This window comes from Pleurodeles waltl, chromosome 5 (genome assembly GCF_031143425.1).
Source record: "Pleurodeles waltl isolate 20211129_DDA chromosome 5, aPleWal1.hap1.20221129, whole genome shotgun sequence".
Taxonomy (NCBI): domain Eukaryota; kingdom Metazoa; phylum Chordata; class Amphibia; order Caudata; family Salamandridae; genus Pleurodeles; species Pleurodeles waltl.
In genome coordinates, this window is record NC_090444.1 from 1,135,703,226 (window position 1) to 1,135,723,900 (window position 20,675).

At 41.7% G+C, this 20,675-nt stretch overlaps 1 protein-coding gene across 1 annotated transcript in view; it reads right to left on the reverse strand.

Annotated features, from left to right (window-relative positions):
• Positions 1 to 20,675, reverse strand: part of LOC138297361 (amine sulfotransferase-like) — a 433,718-nt gene that overhangs the window by 226,484 nt on the left and 186,559 nt on the right. Inside the window, exon 5 of the mRNA XM_069236754.1 lies at positions 15,794 to 15,888. Within this exon, the coding sequence (XP_069092855.1) occupies positions 15,794 to 15,888 (95 nt within the window). The remainder of the gene's footprint in view (positions 1 to 15,793; positions 15,889 to 20,675) is intronic.

Consider the following 20,675-nt stretch of genomic DNA (forward strand, 5'->3'; position numbering starts at 1 on the left):
GGTGCAAACTTACAAAATACAATTGTATTTTGTAAGTTTGTGACGCTTTTGCATCAAAAAGCGGCGCAAATGCGGCACTAAAAAAGTATAAATATGGGCCATAGATTGAAACAGAGAACATTTGAACATCTGTGACCCCGTAACATCTTAGGTCCAAACTAATTTTCTATGCATTCTTCACTTGTGGCTTAAACAGTGCTTGACAAACTAATTATTCTTCACTCTTGAATACATACATTTTTGTAGCAAATACAATTTTAGTACCATGTGTCCCTTATCATTGCAACCCTAAGACCTTCATGTAGTCTGAGCTGATTAGAGTTCCTGCAGTCATTGTCTAATCAGGTTTACAATCTATTTGGAAACACAAGTATGTACCAGTGAGCCTGTTTGCCTAAATAGTAAATACCTTCATGCTTGCTAGACACAAGTTAGCTTTTAACTGCAACACTTTCAAGTTACTCATTCCAGTGTCCTCAAGTGAACACTTCAGCTTATTCCGGTCAGCATTGGAGTACAAGAACAGAAATTGAGCTACTTAACCAATACTACACACTAACAGAATAATATATTAGACAAAAAGCAAAACAGATATATATTGATCTTGAAATTGTAAATATTGTTTTGCGCAAGTTCGGTACATTTATGAATTTGTGATTTTTTTTTCTGTCTTGATGGACATACACATTTAATAAATATCATTTTTTAATTTATTGTATTGCTTTTTGTCTAATGTATTATTCTGTTAGTGTGTAGTATTGGTTAAGTAGCTCAATTTCTGTTCTTGTACTTCAAGTATATTTCCGTGGATGGGCTACTGATCATACCAGGGACCCTCGATAGTTTCTCTCCGTTTGGATACAGCACTGGATTTGGGCCTGCAGTGTTCCTTTATTTGATACATATGTGCCTATAGTGTTCTTTTATTTCATACGTCTGTGTAACACTTTCTGCCAGTATCTGTTGTTGCGTTATATGTTTGCATATATATTCTACATTTCCAGTAACACATGAAAGGGAATCGTTTAGAACCATTCTCATTTGGGAAATTCAGACAACAGCACACTGGGAAGGCAACCATCTTAGACAGGATTAATCTTAAGGCCAGTCACACCCACATCTTCCAGAAATAACACATTTCAAGCATGCAAAGAAGATCCTTCATTTGACATTCTTCTTGTCCTCCATGCTTCAATGGCTTGCGTTCCATCCTACCACGTTAGCACACCATGCAGGCCAGTGTACCATGCTACACAGAGCAAACAGGGAAATGCTGACCTTACAGGAATGGCACAAAAGTTGACCTCTTAACTCATGCTAGTACAAAGACAAGAGATGTGTTACTACCTCTCATTATTTGCTATTGTTTTAAGATTCAGACAGAATACAATAATTACTCAGCAACGTTTTCCAAAATACCAAGGTAAACATTACTAATAAGGTCAATTAATTAAGGAAGAAATATACATATTTTGGAAGGAATGTCCTATGACAAAAACAGCTGTCAGGAATCAGACTTTGTACAAATGGGTGATCAATTGTTAGGCAAAGGGAGGCTGGAGATTGTGAGAGCAGGACAGAGGGAACTAAGAAGACTGTAACAGTAGTCCAATACCTGACCTATTCACGGATCCGCTCACTTTCTGGTTATTGATATATTTCCTGGGCCTAACGGTCAGGACCAGTATGTGAATTGTTGTGGCTTTCTGTTTTGTGCCTGTTTGCAACATTCTCCGTCCCTCCCATTTGTTGCTTCCTTCAATCATTTTTCTATTTTAGTTCCCTCCTGTTAGGTTCCCCTTTAGCCATCCTTCCTATAGTTATACATCTTCTTGCTCTTGACACCTTCAGGTGACTGCCCGCTTCAAAGACTAATCACAACTCTTAACAGGTTGACTCTCAAAGTCATTAAATTGACCTGACCTCAATCCCTTGCAACAGAGGAATCAGGCCTAATTTAGGGCAATGCATCTAGTAGTTGTAAAACAATGGCAAAGACCAAACAATAATAAACAGAATTAGAGCAATGGAGTAAAATAAATCAATACAATGATGGCAAAATTACAGAAATTCTGGAAGGGGAACCAGAGATATGAATTTTAAAGATTTAAGGGAAAATAGTATTGAAAAACATAGAGCACCAATAATAGAAAAATGCAACAAATACAAGTTGGTAGTTGGATTGCTTGAATCAATCTCAGCCACTGGCAATCTCTCAGGCCGCACTTCAATCCTTTGCTTTTTGCTCATCATGCTGTCTCAATTTGGACCAGCCATATATAAATCAGTCTTGTCCCTGCTCCAAGAGGAACAGTCTAGCTCAAACTCCTAATCCACGTCCTCCCTGAACCAGAATACAAACGATCAAGACAGGTTTTGCCCTGATTAGGGTCCTTCATTTGAGTGTAGCTTGGTTCCAGTGGCACAGGATGCATGGGACCCACGCCTGGGCCCATCTTAGGTTTTAACGCTGAATCAGATTTGCTGCTGAGGAGATGCACCAAATAGGAGAAGCCTGTTTCCAGCAGAGGCTGGGGTGGGTAGTCCCGGTCCTCCAGAGGTATGGAGGTCCAAAACGTTTCTAAGTCCCAGGTTTTAAGGGGTGGTAGAAGTCGTCCACTTAGACAAAGCCAAGAATTCCAAGACCTCAGGAAGAGCACTTGGGGAAAGACTTACTCAGGCAGAGGCCACAAGCACGGCCCAAGGCTAGGTCTTACATTGCAACAGTCAGGGTAGTACCTATAGCCAGATGAAAATATCTGAGTGTAATAAGAGGAAAATAGTCTTCAATGCTAGATCCAGGCATTTCGAGTATCTATTGATTCAAGTCTGCCCTTGTAATGCTCTACCGCTATCCAACATTTTGTTAATGAGTCCTTCATTTTTCTCTTGGATGTTTATGTGCTGGTCTACTTAGATGGCATCTTGAGATATTGGAACATTTAGGAACAGTATTGCATTCTTGCTAGAGAAATGCAAATCTAATTGAAAAAAAATTCCTTATACTCTTCGGTCCTGGTTCACAAAGATAACTTATACTTTTGAGTATGTTTACATCTTTGAGTACGTTTACTAATTTTTGGCTTTCACAAACTGCAATTTTGCAGTAACTTACACACTTCTAGTAATTCACATCTTTGTAGTAAGTCCAGCACTACACATGGCCAACCACTGGTACTACAACACGCTCCAATAGAAAATAAAGGAGTTAGGGACATACTCCAAATGTGTGAGGGCCTGACTTAGACCCTGGCGGAGGGGAATCCTCCATCACAAATGTGCCGGTTATCTCATTCTCCTTATTGCGATCCCATCATATCCTATGAAGATCGTAATAAGGAGGACGGAATATCTGTCACATTTATGACTTAGTATTCCCTTCACCAAGATCCAAATCAGGTCCTAAGTTGCTACAAAAGTATATGTTACTACAAAATTGCAGCTTATTAACACCGAAAAATAGTAAACCAACTTAAAAATATATGTGACTACAGAAGTGCAATTTGTGAATAGCACTTTGTAGTAAGTTTTATAGTATTAGTTTGGTACTAAAAACGGACTACAAAGTGCTGTGAGTGAATCAGGCCATAAGGCTGAAAATGTTTATTAGAAGACTTCAGTATTACCTTGTGGGTTTTTTAGTTATCTAGGCAAGTTAATAGTAAAAAAAACTCTTCACAGTGAAAGTAGTCCTCGAATGGCCAATCCCTAAATCTGTCAAGGTGATGCAAGGTTCACCATGGTTGATAATTCATCTTGTAAGTTCGTATACATCTTATTTTTGTGATCACGTCAACATCCAGCTGACAAAGAAAGAACGTTTTTCAGTTAAAGTGAAGAACAGGAGAAAGCGGTTTGACAATTAAAGACTATATTTAAAGGATTCTGAGAGATTGGGATGTATTCTATCCCTATGTTGTAAAAACAGATGACTCATCAATGGCAATAGGAGCAGTGATGTTTCAACGAGATTCTGAAACTTGATTTGCACCATGTAGCATATATTTCTTGCACTTTTACATAAACTGAAAAAGTAAATAATCTATGTTATAGAAGTGTTAGCAATCAAAGAACACTTTTCTCACAGGAGACACTATCGGAAAGGGACATATCCCACGACTGCAGTAAGGGCAGACCATACAAATCTATTGTATGATACTTTCATAAACTTTACTGATGACCAGCATCTGCAGTGAGCTGTAGTCCATTTCAGATTCAACTAGGTTATTACTTACAGATCCGAAAACAGATATGACAAACTCTTGCATCAAATTAATGACTTGTGTGCCTCCTTGCGACCTGGCATCTTTAGCGTTTTTCCCCCTGATTTTTTTGCCTTTTAACCTCCTGTTTTGCTGACCTCGTTTTCACTGGCCTTAGGACTCTGGGCACTTTACCACTGCTAACCAGTAATAAAGTGCATGTGTTCTCTGCTCAAAACATGGTAACATTGGGTTATCCACAATTGGCATATTTAATTTACTTATAAATCCCTAGTAAAGTGTGCTACCTGTGCCCAGGGCTTGTAAATTAAAGGCTAGGTGTGGGCCTTGAGAACTGATTGTGCCACCCACGTATGTAGCCCTTTAACATGTCCCAGGTTTGCCATTGCAGAGCCTTTGTGTGCAGTTTAAACTACCATCTCGACCTGAAAAGATAACCCTCTTGCCATGCCCAAACTTTCCTTTTTAATACATATCAGTCACCCATAAGGTAGGCCCTAGACAGTCCAAGGGCAGGATGCAGTGTATTTAAAAAGTAGGACATGTACTTTTAAGTGTTATATGTCCTATTAGTGAAAACTCTTAAGTTTGTTTTTCACTACTGCAAGGCCTATCTCTCCCATAGGATAACATTGGGATTGATGTATTACATTTTAAAAGTGTAATTTACAATTCAGAAGAGATGGAACACCCACGTTTGGTGTCTCTAGAATCACAGTTTAAAATCACAACTTATAATGAAGTTGGATTTTAAGCTGTAATTTTGAAAATGCCATTTTTGGAAAGTTGGCATTTTCTTACTTAAGCCATTTGGTGCCTGATACTTCTCCAATACATGTCGGGGTAGGGTGACAGCTGGCAATGTGCATTACCTTGAGACAGCCACATACAAAGGAAGCTTAGGTGTGACTGATGGGCCATCCACTGTCTGATGGGCCAACCTGGGCAGGATGGAAGGGAGGGGCTGACACTTAAACCTGAATAGGCAGCGCCCTGTCCCCACATAGAGGCCTGCCTGCCCCACTATAGTGAGTCTGGACCAGAACAGGAAGGGCAGGGACTCTCTTTGAAGTCTCCCCCACTTCAAAGGCACAACTGAATATAGGTACTAGACACCACCACCTCAGTGTTCTTCTGGACCTGTGGATACTCTGCCAGGAAGAAGGGCTGCTGTGCTGCTGAAAGGAGTATCACTCTGCTAGACTGTGCTGGAATCCTGTTCTGCTGACCTGCTGCCCACTGCCCTGCTTGCCTGTTAGTGAGAAGGACTGGATCTGAATCTCTCCAACCCAGAGTGACTCCAAAATAATGGCTGGTCTGCCAACTGTTATTCTGAAGTCTCAGGGAAACAAAATACTTCCATCTCATCACCTAGAGCACCTGGACCCTGCCATCTGAGGGTCCAGGTTTTATACCCTGGGGAGTGGGTATAAAATGCTGCTCCAGACCAAAATCCATGCAGCAACACTGTTGCTCTGCTCGGAACTGGTGCATCTCCATCGATGCTGATGCATCACCGCTGCTGTAAGGATCAAGGACACCCCATCACCGTCGATGCCGCGCATTGCTGGTACTGCAAGGATCAGGAACACCGCATTGCACAGTCTGCAATGCATCCCCTCCATTCCCTAGACAAATTCCTTACTTTGCACAGCTCTGAGCTGACACATCACCTGCACCTTCAGGATTGATGCAACACATCACCTCCTTTGCTCCTGGCATTTTGTTCTCAACGTTGACACAACTCTGAACCAAGGTACTGTTTCAGTGAACCAAGGCTGGTCCCTGTATCTGACCCATGCTCCATCGTGGACCGCTTGATTTTTCAAATTTGACCCACTCCAACATGACCGGATAGCCTCGATTGGCGCTTTATGCTTCTAGGCACTACAACTAAGTTTATTCTTTAAAGATCATATCTAGGCTTCTAATTATTGTCTTTTTGTCATTTGGTCTTGTTCTTTTCATTAATTTATGTTCTATTTTTCTAGCCTGGTGTGGTATCTTTTTGTGTGGTGTTTTGACTGTTTTACTGTTAGAAGTGTTGCACAAATACTTAACACATTACCTCTTAAGTTAAGCCTGATTGCTCTGTGCCAAAGCTACTAGGGGGCAAGCAAAGGTTAATTTAGGGTGTGTTTGTGACTTATCCTGACTAGGACTGTGGTTCCTACTTGGACAGGGTGCATATCTTTGCTAACCAGAAAGCCAATTTCTAACACCACCCATTTCTCTAGTATATTAACATTAGTCGAGAAAGCACTACACAAACACTTGATGATTTACAAGCTTTACTTTTGAGTAACTTTACACTTTCTTTTAAAGAAGTATGTATTGGCTTTATCAAACACAAATCAGCATCAACAAGTGCCAAACTTCTCACCATCATCCATCGTGTCACAGTAAAGGTTAACATCTAACCTTAGAATCAATTTACCATAAAAGTAATAAGCCCAGCATGCATCCACACAGGCCCTTAAGAATATTATCTGACCCTCACCCATTCCTAGCATCCCACCCCTTGTAACGAACACAATAGGATAAGATCATGCCTCAGTAGAATCCTCAGTCCTTTCATCATCCTACATGGAGGCACAGTTTACCCTCTCTGGTTGTATACATTTTTCTAATAGTCCCACCCACACTTCAATGTCCTCCTGGACCCTTTCATTGTGCCTACACCTCCTCAAACTAACCTTTCCAACCACATCCGGCACCCACTGTTGTTCACTTGGTCCAGCCTGAACCATCAAAGCAATCACAACCCGTCTCTTGGCCAATAACAACATCAAATGCAAGAATTTACAAGCCAGCTTTTGGCCCCACGGTCAATCGACTTCACCCAACAAACATACCATGGGGTCCACAACCACAGGGAACCCCAGCACAGTCCTCACACGTGTCATCACATTCCCCCAGTAGTCATACACCTCTGGGCAAGACCAAGCCAAGTGCAGGAAGGAAGCCATCAGGGCACAACACCTGTGACACAATTGAGTCCTACCAAGATTTATTCCATGCATGAATACCAGTCTGACATAAGTATGGTAAACAAAATGGAAATGCAAGAGTCTGAATTATGCGTTACACAATACCGTCTTCACCAGTGCACAGGTTCAATGCCACAAGGTGTCATAAATGGCACCACTTGGTCCCCCTCCGAAGCCCTATGGGCAGGGAACAGAACCTCCCTATATTCCCCCATTAACACCTTAAAAAGGTGTGATATCATGTGCCGGCTCCCACCCAGTTGAAAGTGACATCTAAGGGTAAGTGAGGGGGTCAGGGCCCTGGGGGACATGGGCCCTATATCCCCCCCAATAGCTGCAATATTCGCATGCTGTAAAAATTGGCCTTTGCTGCCTCAAAATCAATAAACTTCTCATTAGGAAACAGGACCCCCACAACTTCACAACCACCCGCCCTCCAGGCAGTCAATTCAACTGTAGCTCCCAATAGTCTAACGGCTGGGAGATCCCAAAAAAACAAATTACAGGCAAACGGAGTCTTAGCCAGAACACATTTAACAGCACACTCCCACCGTGAAGAAATATGCCTGATTAGATATAGGACATTCTCTACATTTCTGCCACCCCATCAAGATCAGTCTGCTGAGTGATTCCTGAAGAATTGGGTGAAGACTGCTGTGTCCTAAAGACTTGTCTAATTTCTTTGTCATTGAAAGACCTCAGAGGACACTTGTGCTGGAAGAAGTCACCTCACCCTTGCAGACCATACGATGTGGGCTCTCACTAGCCCTCATGGTGGGCAGCCTCAGCCTGTTGCTCTCCGAACGCAGCCCTTCTCAGCCTCTCCTCTCTGTGGTGGTCAATAACGCACACACAGTCCTTCGTTGCCAGAAAAGCAAGCCGTTCTTTTCAGTATTCACAAACTGCACTTTTATAGTAACTTACACTTTGTAGCAAAATTACACTTTTTAGTTAGTTTAGAACTGCATATGGCCATCCACTGGTACTGTAACACCCTCCCATAAATTATAATGGAGGTAGGGGTATATTACAAAATTGTATGTTACTACCAAAGTATATATTACTATAAAAGTGAAGGGTGTTAATACCGAAAAATAGCAAACCTACTCAAAAGTGTAAGCTACTACAGAATTGCAATTTCTGGATAGCACTTTATGTTATGTTTTGTAGTATGAGGTTGAACATGTTTATTTGAGGTTTCTAGCATATTCGCTTGGTTTTGGGGATATATAGGCAAGGAATTAGTATAAACCCCTCCATGGTGAAAGTAGTCCTAGATCGGCCAACCCCTCAATCTGTCAAGGAGATACAAGGTTCATCATGTTTGCTAATTATATTGTCAGTTCATAGCCAACTTCTTTCTATGATCAGTTCATCATCCAGCTGACAAAAAAAGGTTGTTTTTTTCTGTTGGAGTCAAGAACAGGAGAAAGCCTTCCGACAATAAAAGACTGCATTTACCACTGCACTAATACTTTTGTAGAACATCCGGCACTACACTTGGCCAACAATTAGTACTGCACCACCCTCCCTTAGAAAATAATTGAGTTGGGGATGGAAAATAAAACTCCACCTGAAATAATGTTAAATGAAATTATATTATTTAAATTAGTTAAAGCTACAAATATATATAAATTAATGTAAAAAATGTTAAAAAAATTGTACACATTTATTATTCAAATATAAAATATATAATAAAAATATTTTATAAAGAATACATATATAATATTTTTGAATATTATTTGTTTATTTACGTATTATTTAATTATGAAGAATTTCATTTTAATAATAATTTGTTACAAAAGTGTTAGCGAATGCCAAAAAGTAGTAAGCTCAGAAGTGTAAACTTACACAAAAATGTAAACTATGTTTGTGAATCAGGCCCTAAGGCTCGGCAATGGATACTTTTTTTTACAGACAGTTATGATATATTGAGGAGAAGCTGTATTCCTTCCTTTCATGATTACTAAACAAACTGCTATGAAACGGTGTCATGTCATGGTTTTCCTGCAGCTGGACACCTGGGACATATTGAGAAGTTGGATTTGATCATCTGAGAGTTTGTTGTGGCCTTGTCTTAAGACCTCAATAAATGAGTATATCTATAAGAGAGTACCTTGTGCTCAAGTGATGTCATCAGATATGACATCAGCAGGGGCACTGCATCACCTTCTCTCTCCAATATAACCTTGAAGTTTGATTTCTGTTGGGTTTATTGTGGAATTACTTCCATCAAATGGTTGCACAACTTTGTTAGTAATTGTGGACTACTTCACTCAAATGGGACATTTAATATTACTCAAGAAACTCCCTACTACAGTAGAATTAGTAGAGTAGTACTCCATAATTTTTAAGGGAAGAGGCTTTTTCTATTGACCATGTCTAGTGCATATAAAGGCCATATAATGTTTGAACAGTTGATTTTAAAATGTAGCTATATAAGATAAAAAGTATGTCATTCAACATGTGACTTAAAATATTGATCGATTTTTTTGTCGACTGTAGAGTACATAATGTTCACCAGTTTAAGTGTCATTATTGTTGTGAGTTCACATTCTTGAATATATTTTGATTTTAGTATGCCTGACTGACAGATGGTATTATCTGATGTTTTGTTTATGCAGTATGTTTTGTTTATGTGCATATATTTTCCATTCTCATCCTCTTGCTTTGCTAGACTCCTCTCTTATCTCAAGAGATTTAACATTCCCTCTTACTACATTTACTGCTTAGTATCTACTGGCCCCAAAGGATGGATTTGGGGAAATTAATGGTCCACAGTTGTTGGCCTACAAAAGAGGTAATAACTTAAATTGTGGTCTTCTTTTCTTTTAGTAAGACCCGTGGTACGCTGCAGGGACCTCCATTTTCACCCATAGATGAAGTTACATGAATTGCCACTGGTAGAGTTTGCATAAGGTAAGACTCTCTATTAGGTAGAGCTTCATTCTCATGTTCCAATGGCTTCCATTCACAAATGGTGTCACTACATTCACAGTTTTATCAGAGAAAACCCTTCTGTCACAGCTTTACACTAGCCAAAAGGCTGCTCATCAAATTATTTAGCAAGCCAAAGCACAGCATAAAGGATCTGCAGAGTGACACCGACATAAAGCACCTGCATATTAGAAGGGGCACAGGATGTGGTGGTAAATTAAGGGCCAGACAAGGCCCTAGCTCCACTGGAGCGTAACATTTTGTGATGCTCCGGCGGAGCTGTGCAGTGCACCACATATAAAAGTCGGTGCTAAGCCACTTTTTGTGTCTTCACACCGCCTTGTAAATATGGTCACTATGATGCAGTTTTCTGTGCCAGAGGGGCATTCAATGGGTGTTGCTGTGGGCGTTCCACCGGAACACTCCTGGCTTTTGACGCTGCCCAGATTTACAAGAAGGCATAAATATGTGACAGCATCAAAAACTAACGCCTCCCCAAGGAGGGCGTTAGCATGGCACAACAAGGAGGGATACTTTCATTTGTTTTTGCTTTTACCATGTGTGCTGCATTCTGTAGCACACATAGAAAGAGCAAAAGGCCATGAATGATTGTTTATGTGCAGGGAGGTGTCCCTTCCTGCACATAAACAATCATTCAAAAATTATGATTTGGTACGTCTATGTGTGCTGCATTATGCAGCATACATAGAAGTCCCAAATCACTATTGTAGATTGTTTATGAGCAAGAAGCATATACAATCAATTCACATAAACAATCAATCACCTCAATGCAATCACCCTTGCACTATGGTGCAAGTGTGCCTGCGTTTGCGCTGCAGCTAAATTTAGCGTCAGCACAGTGAGAAAAACAGGGGTGCGAATCCCAGTGTTTCTAAGCGACACAGCGCTGCAAGTTTTGGCACAGCACCGTGCTGCGCCATTTTTTAGTAAATATGGCCCTAAGGACCATATGTACGAACACATTTTCCCATAGACACAGAATGGGTAAAAACCTTTGATACATCTGGCCCTAAGTTCCTAACATTTTCAGGGTCCAATTCCAAGTTCACACCTTTTGTAACAAGGAAGGTTGGCATTTCTGCGGTTCAAATTTAACTGCCCTCACACTATCATATCCACCCTATATATTATAGATTCAAGTAAAATATTTATTTTTCAGGTTATCTCACAACTATGGGTCATCTTCTTCTAATTCCACTGCAAATGACCTATAGCATGTGGCAGTATGTGGCTTATTTTGTAACTGCTTGATATTTGTGGAGTCTAATGACACATGGTGGAACAAAGTTAAAGTCTCCAGCAAACATGATGTTTTTGGTGGGAATACTTGATAAATGCTGTGCTAAATCATATAACTGGGATTTATTGTCTACTATTTAGCTGAAATATATAGCCAGCTGATAGCGAAGTCTATTTGACATCTTATTATAAACCTCTAAACTTCCTGATCATGCCCAGTAAACTGAATCTTTCCTTGGAATGTTTTTTTCAATTAAAAAGGATTTCTACTCCTCTATGAGATGCAGTTAATGAGGAGAAGTAGTCTCTTTCAGCCCAATTATACTTAATGATGTGTTCTTTCCCTTTCTAACAATGTGTTTTTTGGAAAAAATAAGCGTACGATTAAATGTTCTTAGCAAGGTCATACAGGTGTTTTAGTTGGATCATTTTAGCAGTCTCCTACCATTTAGGCTAAGTATTATAAAGTAAGTCTGTAAAGCCATTCCCAACATGCCATGTTAAGATTTCCTGGCGAAAGATGTATGTATCTAAAAGAAAATAATTTTCCCTCGCCAAAAATCCACCTGGACCCATCACCACTTCTACAGTGCACCCCTTTGATCCCTCCCCTCCCTCTCTAAAACCACCCTTCAGAAGGAAACATCTTCTGTTTTGTACAAGGGGGGCCGCTTGCTTCCAATGGCCTCTTACTGAACAAAGACTGTCAACTGACTTTGTAGCATCTTTTTCTCTCCAGATGTGGTTACACAGGACAGGAGATGGATGGACTTGGTATCGATTTGCTAACCACATTTCATCCCATTTGGACTATGACACTGTCTGGCTGCTAAAATGATTATAGATTATGCTGCTTAAACTATGTGCCTGAGCATTCCTATAGAGTAGCTGGGAAGCAATCCCCTTTTTCTCTGTCTCCTAGATATCCTTCATAGTTATTTCATAACCACCCCGCCTAATGATGATGCATTTCTTAGCTTTCTAACCTATGTTCTGAGCATTCTCACTTATCAGGCCTTCTGTGTTCTTTTTAAACCGTCATTTCTCTCTCTCCTACACCTGCGTCAATGGACAAATGTAGCGAAGATTATGGAAGTTGCAAACCCGACACTTTTTAAAATCGCAGGTTCCGAGATTATAAAACACACAGTGGCAATGCGTGCATGGTAGCACCTTCAGCAGGGGCAGCTCCTTCATAAGGGCAGAGAAGAGTTGCCTCCCCCGCCTCCGCTAGCAGCAGAAGCTGAAACGCTTTCACCACAAAGGAATAATAAAATAGGTTTATTATTTCTTTGTGGTGAAAGGGGTGGGCATCGCAGATGACAGCCTCGGAGGGGAGTGCACAGAGAACTTTCCTCAGGGTGAACATGTGTTTGGCCGGCCAAACACACATGAGCTGTAGGCTGTCTCTAGCCTGGCAACACTGTTGCTGGGCTAGAGAAAGCCTGCACAGGTTCCCAGTCTGCCTGGAAGCACCCTGGCTGGGCACTCCCAGGCAATCCTGACTCTTCTCTGAGCACCGCCAGGATTGGGGCAGGGCAGGCTGAGAGCCTGTGCCTGCAGTGCTAGCGATGAGCAACATAGGAGCGGCAGCAACAGAGAAGGTAAGTTTTTTTCCTTTCTTTTTTTTATTATTGATAAATGTGCCCCCCCTCCCCGCGCACTGCCCCTTTTACATAGGAGCGAGCCGCGACTGACCTTCAGAGTCGTAATTGAATGTATCAATGGTTTGTGAATGCAGTTGTTGTTTCAAACCACTGTTTGAATTCCGACCTATCACTGCAAGTGGCAGCCATTCGCACAGTAGACGTTTTTATGAATGCCAGCTACGGGCATTGGGAGGAACTTACAGTTATCAAGGGGTCCACTGCATGCTCCTCACTGTATGTCCTTGCAGCATGTCATTTAAAGGACAGGGCTGCACTAAAAACAAAATTGCAGTTTAATGTTTGGAATGCTAGGATGTAGGCCTGAGGTTCTTTTAGCCTGTAGATTTTGACTGGATTCTGCGAATCCCATTGAATGCACATTTTACATTGCGATACAGTGTAATTTAGGTTTTGAAGCAGTCACTGTGCAAAACGCTGCCTGATCTATAACCCAGGCAATGCTACATAGGGACAACATGTTTGAAAAACTTTATGTTACAATAATTTTATAGCATTTCAAGCAAGCCAAATTCTAAGTTACCTAATCACCTTTGGCCTGTTCACACTTGATGCAAGAAGCTCTGGGTTCTGTCTGCTGCATGTTTTTCCTTTTAAATTGCTTTGCTTCAACTCATTCGGCCGTCTCAATGTACAGTTTCTCTACATGGCTCCTTTCTGTATCATCTCTGCCTTAAATAGCATGCACTATGACAGCATTGTTTATTGTCCTCCAGTCTGTTGTTTATGCCTTTATTTTTTCACAGATACACATACGATTTATAGAATATTCAGCAGAAGAGAGAAGCAAATGTCATCTGGCTCAATTAAGGACCATAGACAGAGGAGGTTTCAAAGTATCTAGAGATTTCTCTCTGGTGAGTCACATGCATGCCCTGAGCAGCAGCGGCCACCACAAATCTCAAGGGGAGTGGTAGGCATGGGGAGGGAAGCGGAGGGGGTAGGAGGGGGTGGCATTAATAAAAAGAAAAACAAATAAAAGCTTACCTTTTGCCATCGCCTCCTGCTGCGTTGCTCCTCTTCCTTCCCTCGATGTGGTGTCCCAGCATTCACTGGGATACCAACACAGGCTCCCCAAAAATCCTGGTGCTGCTTTCCTGCTAAACCTAGCATGAAATCAGCAGCACGATTGGTCTGAGCGGCTTGCACTGCCGCTCAGAAACAATCCTGGGGTCTGTGCAGTTTCTCCAGCCCAGCTATTAAACACAGCTGGGCTGGAGAAACTTAAGTGAGCATGTGTTTGGCCGGCCTGAGATGGCCAGCCAAACACGCATGCGCACTCAGGTGCACTCTCTCCGCCTCCCCCCTTCCACCTCCCGAGGCCCAGCCCGCTCCTCCCTGAACATGCTGCTGGCTGAGCCAGCATCTGAATGATAAATTAAAATAATTAAATATTGTTTTATCTTTCAGCTCCTGGCTCAGCCAGGGGGGTGACGCTTCCTTGCCATTACAAAGGAGCCGCCCCCGGCCCTGAGTTGACATGACACACTAAGTTTAATTATTCTCCTTTTTTCTTTCTTACATTTCCAATTTGTCTAATGATCACATTGGAAATCTATCTTCAGCTGTGTGCTCTTGGAGGTTGTGCCTTTTCGTCTGGTTCCATGGTATTAATTTTAGTTACTAACTTAGGTTGAGATTTAGGACCTCATTATGAGTCTGACAGCTCTTGGAAAGCCAGACTCACGGTGGCGGGTGGACCTCTGCGGTAGTGGCGGTCCGCCCGCTATATCATGACCGTGGCAGAGACGCCACGGCGGAAACAACACCACTACCAGGCTGCACCACCAGGCAAGCAGCACTGCCCTGCGGATTATGAGTTCCATTCCCCTAGACTTGGCATGGGTAGTATAGAGGCCTCCATGCACAGCCCCATCATGCATTTTACTGCCTGAATTACGGGCAGTGAAATGCACAACTGGTGCTGCTGCCCCGGCCTCACTGCCACATTTGCGCCAGCTCCATTAGGGCCAGCGTCAATGTAAAGGCCATTTCCCACTGGGCCAGAGGGCGGAAACACCTAAAATCATAATAGGGCCGGCGGGGTCTCCGCCACACTGGTGGTGAAGAGGGGGGCTTAAGTTTGGCAGGCGGAACACATAATGACCCCCTTAGAGTTTAGTGGATGGAATACTTTTTTATAAAGTTGAAGAATATCCTAGCTGTGGCATTAGAAGTGTATTATATCCTAGTTCACTTGTAATATGGTGGTTAGCTTACTCCATCACCTTTGTGACACCTTTGGCCTATATGCCAACCTCTAAGGCACTTAATTTTTTGCTCTTTTGGAATACAAGATTTGTAGCTTACATTATCTGTTGTTGAAATGAAATGTTGATCCTTTCTCCACTGAACTCACTAAGAGTAAAGCTTTAGCTTCTTCAGTGCTGGTAATGGGGTAACGCAAGGCTATGGTAAGGCAACCTTTATCTTGCCTGTGTGGAAACTTCTTCCAAAGAGAATTGTGGAACTGAACTAGAGTGTGTATGTCTTTATGCACTCTCCCACACAAACCCCACAAGGCAAATATCTTCCACATTTGTATTATTGTGCAACATGTTAGATACTGTAACATCAGCAAGTTTCATTTATATATTCTTAAAAAGGATGTTTTTAGTACACATTCGAAGTAATAAAATTTAACTCAAATTCCTATTTTGCTAGAGGAAGACATTAGCCAAATTATTCTGATTAGAAGATTAATTAATTGACCAACCTTCACCATATCCTCATAGTGGAGGAAAAGTATATTAAACTCGTCCTTGTGAGTATGCCAGCCTTTGACATGATCAAACCAGGAGCCTGAGACCACTGTGAGAGAAAGAAGCCATGTTATTAGAACTGAAATAAAAGTAAAGCATTAGCAATGCAGAACATCAGACGCAACATTAACAGAAGACTCACAAGGTAATAAGGAATCTCCAAAGGCCTCATGCTACCAAAGTCTCTCCATATAATACAAAGATAACTCATCACACCAAACAAAGCTAAATATTACAAATATAGATATGGTTGACACACACATTCTGAGTGTAGAGAGTTACAGAAATATAATACAATTCTGTACTTAGTTTATGTGTAAATCCATACACTCTTTTATTTCTTCACAATGAATTAAAAAGATGGTGCAGATGGTACAATAGTATAACAACGTAGATCAATGAACAGAACAGTATGGCCAACCAACACATGTTTCATCCACTGTAGACTTTCTCTTGGCTGAAAAACTTGATGCACTAAGTGAAAATCCAGGAAGTGGTAAGCCTGGTGTATTCTAAATAGACCAGGTGTACCTAATTCAAGATGTCCAAGTGGTTATCTTTTTAAGGTTGACTAAGTCTCAGATAAAGCAACAAATGCAGGTGGAGAAGTCGAGTAGAAGCTCAAATGAAAGTAGAGTCAAAAAACACTCTGCAGAAAGGTATGCTCAAGTAATGAAAATTGAGAGAAAACCAGGCACTGATCCAATTGATAATGTGCATGTTGACAGGATTGACAGGAGAAGGTTGTTCATGTGGCTAGGATAAGCCACTACGAAGTGCACAAATCTGCTGTAGTGTTAAAGACATGCCATTTTGCATGGAGTATTGAAGGTGTCTTCAGTGAAAAAATATTGAAGACCTGAATGCACATCAACAAGTAGTTTCGCATCTGACACCCTCCCACAATGATTTTTCTTCAAACTCATCTCTTGCAAATCTTGCCAACACCCTCATCTCCCTAAATTCCACTTCCAATGAAGATAATGTGTGAAGACTTAGTAGAGTTTGGCGTTACCACTTCAAGAACAGCATGTAGGTAATACACCCATTGGCCTAGTCTGTCAGCTGGAGCAACACAAGGAGGCTGGTTGGCAGGATTTTTTTTCAAATTGACAAACAGTTCGACCAACTAGTGCACAACCCTGAGAAGAATATGTTGAAGGAACCCTTGATTGACACATTTCAGCTGAAGCTGGGGTAAATGATAATTCAATGTGAGCACACTAGAGCGTTATCTTCCAAGGATAATGTTTTTATTGTAATTTAACTTTAGGACTGCTTGACTCATTTTGATTTTTGTAACTTTCTACTTGGACACTAATTGAATTACCGTATTGGCTATTGACCTCAAACTGATCTTATTCAGTATGTGACAAAGTGGCCCGTTTCGCAAGCACAACATTACCAGGAAAGGTCTGTGCGCACATCTGATTCACGTTCAAGTCCTTGTCGAGTGAGTCATCACAGAATGTGCACGGTAACTAGTTTGTGCTGCATGTAGACCCAGTATGAGTTCTGGTGGTAGCACGTCATCACACTGGAATCCGAGCCAGCCACTGCTTCTTCCAGAAATCTATTCAGCACATCATTGTGCAGGGACACTGTTTTCTCATGGATGGCGCATATGTGCTTTAAAAGCTCCACAGTGTAAACTTGGCCTGTGACACACATTGATTACTAGACCCATCTCTTGGTGGATTACGGACATTTTGCTTGAAAATAATTGCTACTTTAAGCAAATGGGTAACTACAATCGGCAACCACGTGTTGGTTAGTAGCTCGCACACTTTAAAGATGATGAAATGAAGGGCACAAGAGGAAAACAGTAATACACTAGTAGAACACTATGGAAAATCGTGTCATCTCTTCCGAAGACTAGAAAATGTACTTGTGTGGCTAACTTTACATTCGTGTATTTTGCTCAATATTGTTTTACATGCAGGTTTTTTCGTCTCTCTTTCCTTCCTTCACTTTTACAGCCATATTGGTAATTCTTGAGCATGCAAAATGTTACTCCTTCACCTTTCTTGGAGGAATCTGGCAATCCTTCTAAGCCGTAGTATCATTTGATCAGTTCTCTTAATGATTATCTGGAAGCTATAGATGGATTAACTTACAGGGTAGATAGGAAGAAAAATCTATTGTTTTATTATTTGGGAAAAACGGACAGGCGGTTTATGATAAGTTCCAACCTATACAGCATGTGAAGGTGATGGAGACCTAGACGATTTCCACATTGCCATGACGCAACTTGAAAATATGTTGAAGGCCAGAAAAACGTGGTTGTGCATGGACACAAGTTTTTACTGGAGCAAAAGGACCCGATAAACCAGTTGAGGCATCTGTCACGCTTTAAAACCTGGCTTTTGCAAGTTTTGACGGGTTTAGTTCTCAGCTGGACAGAGGTCAGATTGTAGCTTGATTCAACTCCAAGAGTTTCCAGGAAAGTCTATTGGTATTAAAATGCAACACTGGAAAAACTGCTTGATGTAGCTAAAAGTACTGACACCTCTGAAGAGGATATCACAACTCTTAAAACTGGGTTAGCCACTCATCAAATGTCAGGTGCCAATGCTGTTGTAAAAAAATATAAATAGAGAGAGAGAAACAGCCAAGTTTGTGCAGATAACAATCCAACCACAACTATAAGGAATGGTCTAAAAATGAGTGTTTTAAATGTGGCTCAACCATTCACTTACCTAATTCACTACCTTGTCTGGCAGTTTGTCAGAAGACACAGGAAAGTTGGATAATTTATTGCTAGTACAGTTTGCAGAAGCATAAGAAACATGAATGAGTGTAGTATTGTCGAGGAAACCTGCAATGATTTAGTGTGTAACGATATCAGCTAGGTAACTCTGGCCACTGAAGTAACTGCAACAAGTGGCAGTTCGGTAGTTGAAAAAGGTGTCAGTCTTTACATATTCGTAACCATTGATGATAAAGAAATTCGATTGTTAGTGGACGCTGGCGTGAAGATCACTATAATTTCATGTCAAATCAAGACTGGGACCAAAACCTTTTTCAACCTCTTGAGGTTACCAAAGTGGCCTTTGAATGCATTCAAATGGATTTCTTCTGTTACTCTTGGATGAATACAGCAATTCCAGACAGAATTATCAAGGGTAAAGGTATGTGTGGCGAAGCAAGGGATTATATATACTCAGGTTATGACATTAGACAGATTTTAGTATGGTAGTGAGAAAAAGACAAGAGTAACCATTTTACTAGTTGAGGAAAACACTGTTCACTACTGAGAGGGGAAATTCAAGAATGTATGTGAGGCAAATTGAGGAAAATCTCCAATTACACGTATACAATCAAGATGAAGAAATGTTACTCTCAAATAAAGTACAAATTGAGACGCATTCTCCTCAGTATTTGAAAAAAAATTGATGGAAAAATTAACGACATGATTAAAACAGGGCATCACTGAACCTGTAGAGGCCCCTGTATTGTTTTTATTAGTAGTTTTCTAGGTACAATGATACTACTGCAGGGTTTTATTTAAAAGCATAGGAATAAAAAAAAACCTGCTTCTCTTCCCTCCCTCATTCATCCCTTTCATGCAACCAAGTTGTGTGGTCCAATGCAAAGGCTTATATCATGATCGTTGTGTACTGTCATGGTCTGCTCTTCCTGAAAATGTCCAGGCTTCCAAACGAGAATGCTGTAAAATTGAGAAAGCCTGGTGCCAAGAACCCTCAATGAGCAACTTCTCCGCCCTCAAAACAGCCATGCGCAAACACCACCAATTCATCCGGCCCACTAAACGGTCCTTCTACAAAGAACGCATAGGCAACAACACACACAACAGCAAGGAACTCTTTGCCATTGTCAAAGAACTCACCAAATCCAAATCCAGCACCATCGACCCTCCACACTCCCAAAACCTCTGCAACTCCCTCTCCAACTACTTTCACCGCAAAATCGCAGACATACACAACAGCTTCACAGCATCAGCACCCACCATCACCACCACCGACACAACCAACAACACAACACCCTCCCACACCAACCAACTACACACCTGGACCCCCACCAATGACTAAGAAATCAGCAAATCCATGAACTCCTTCCAATCAGGCTCCCCTACAGACCCTTGCCCCCACCACATTTTCAACAAGGCCAGCCAAATCATCGCTCCACAGCTCCGCGCTGTCATCAATAGTTCCTTCAACACTGCAACCATCCCAGACGTTTGGAAGCACGCCAAAGTCAACGCTCTCCTCAAAAAACACAAAGCAGACCCGGAAGAGCTCACAAACTACCGTCCCATCTCTCTTCTCCCCTTCCCCGCAAAGGTCGCTGAGAAGATAGTCAACGCCCAACTGTCTCACTTTTTAGAAGAAAACAACATACTCAAGGCCTACCAGTGTGGATTCCGCAAGAATCACAGCACTGAGACCGCCCTCATCGCCTGCACAGACGACATCAGGACCAGAGTGGACAAGGGCGAGAACGTCACTCTCATCCTCCTAGACCTCTCCGCAGCATTCAACACTGTATGCCACCAAACCCTCCGCGCACGCCTTTTTGACGCCAGAACTCGACACAAGGCCCTGGACTGGCTCACCTCCTTCTTTGCCGAAAGAACCCAAAGAGTTCGCCCCCCTCCTTTCTGGTCTCCAGCTACCAAGATCATCTGCGTGGTCTCCCAAGGATCCTCCCTCAGCCCCACGCTCTTCAACATCTACATGGCCCCTCTCGCCAACATCCTCTGCCCCCACGGAATCACCATCATCTCATACGCAGATGATACCCAGCTCATCATCTCCCTCACCAGGAACCCAGCCACTGCCAAGATAAACCTGCGCGCCGAACTCCTCGACATCG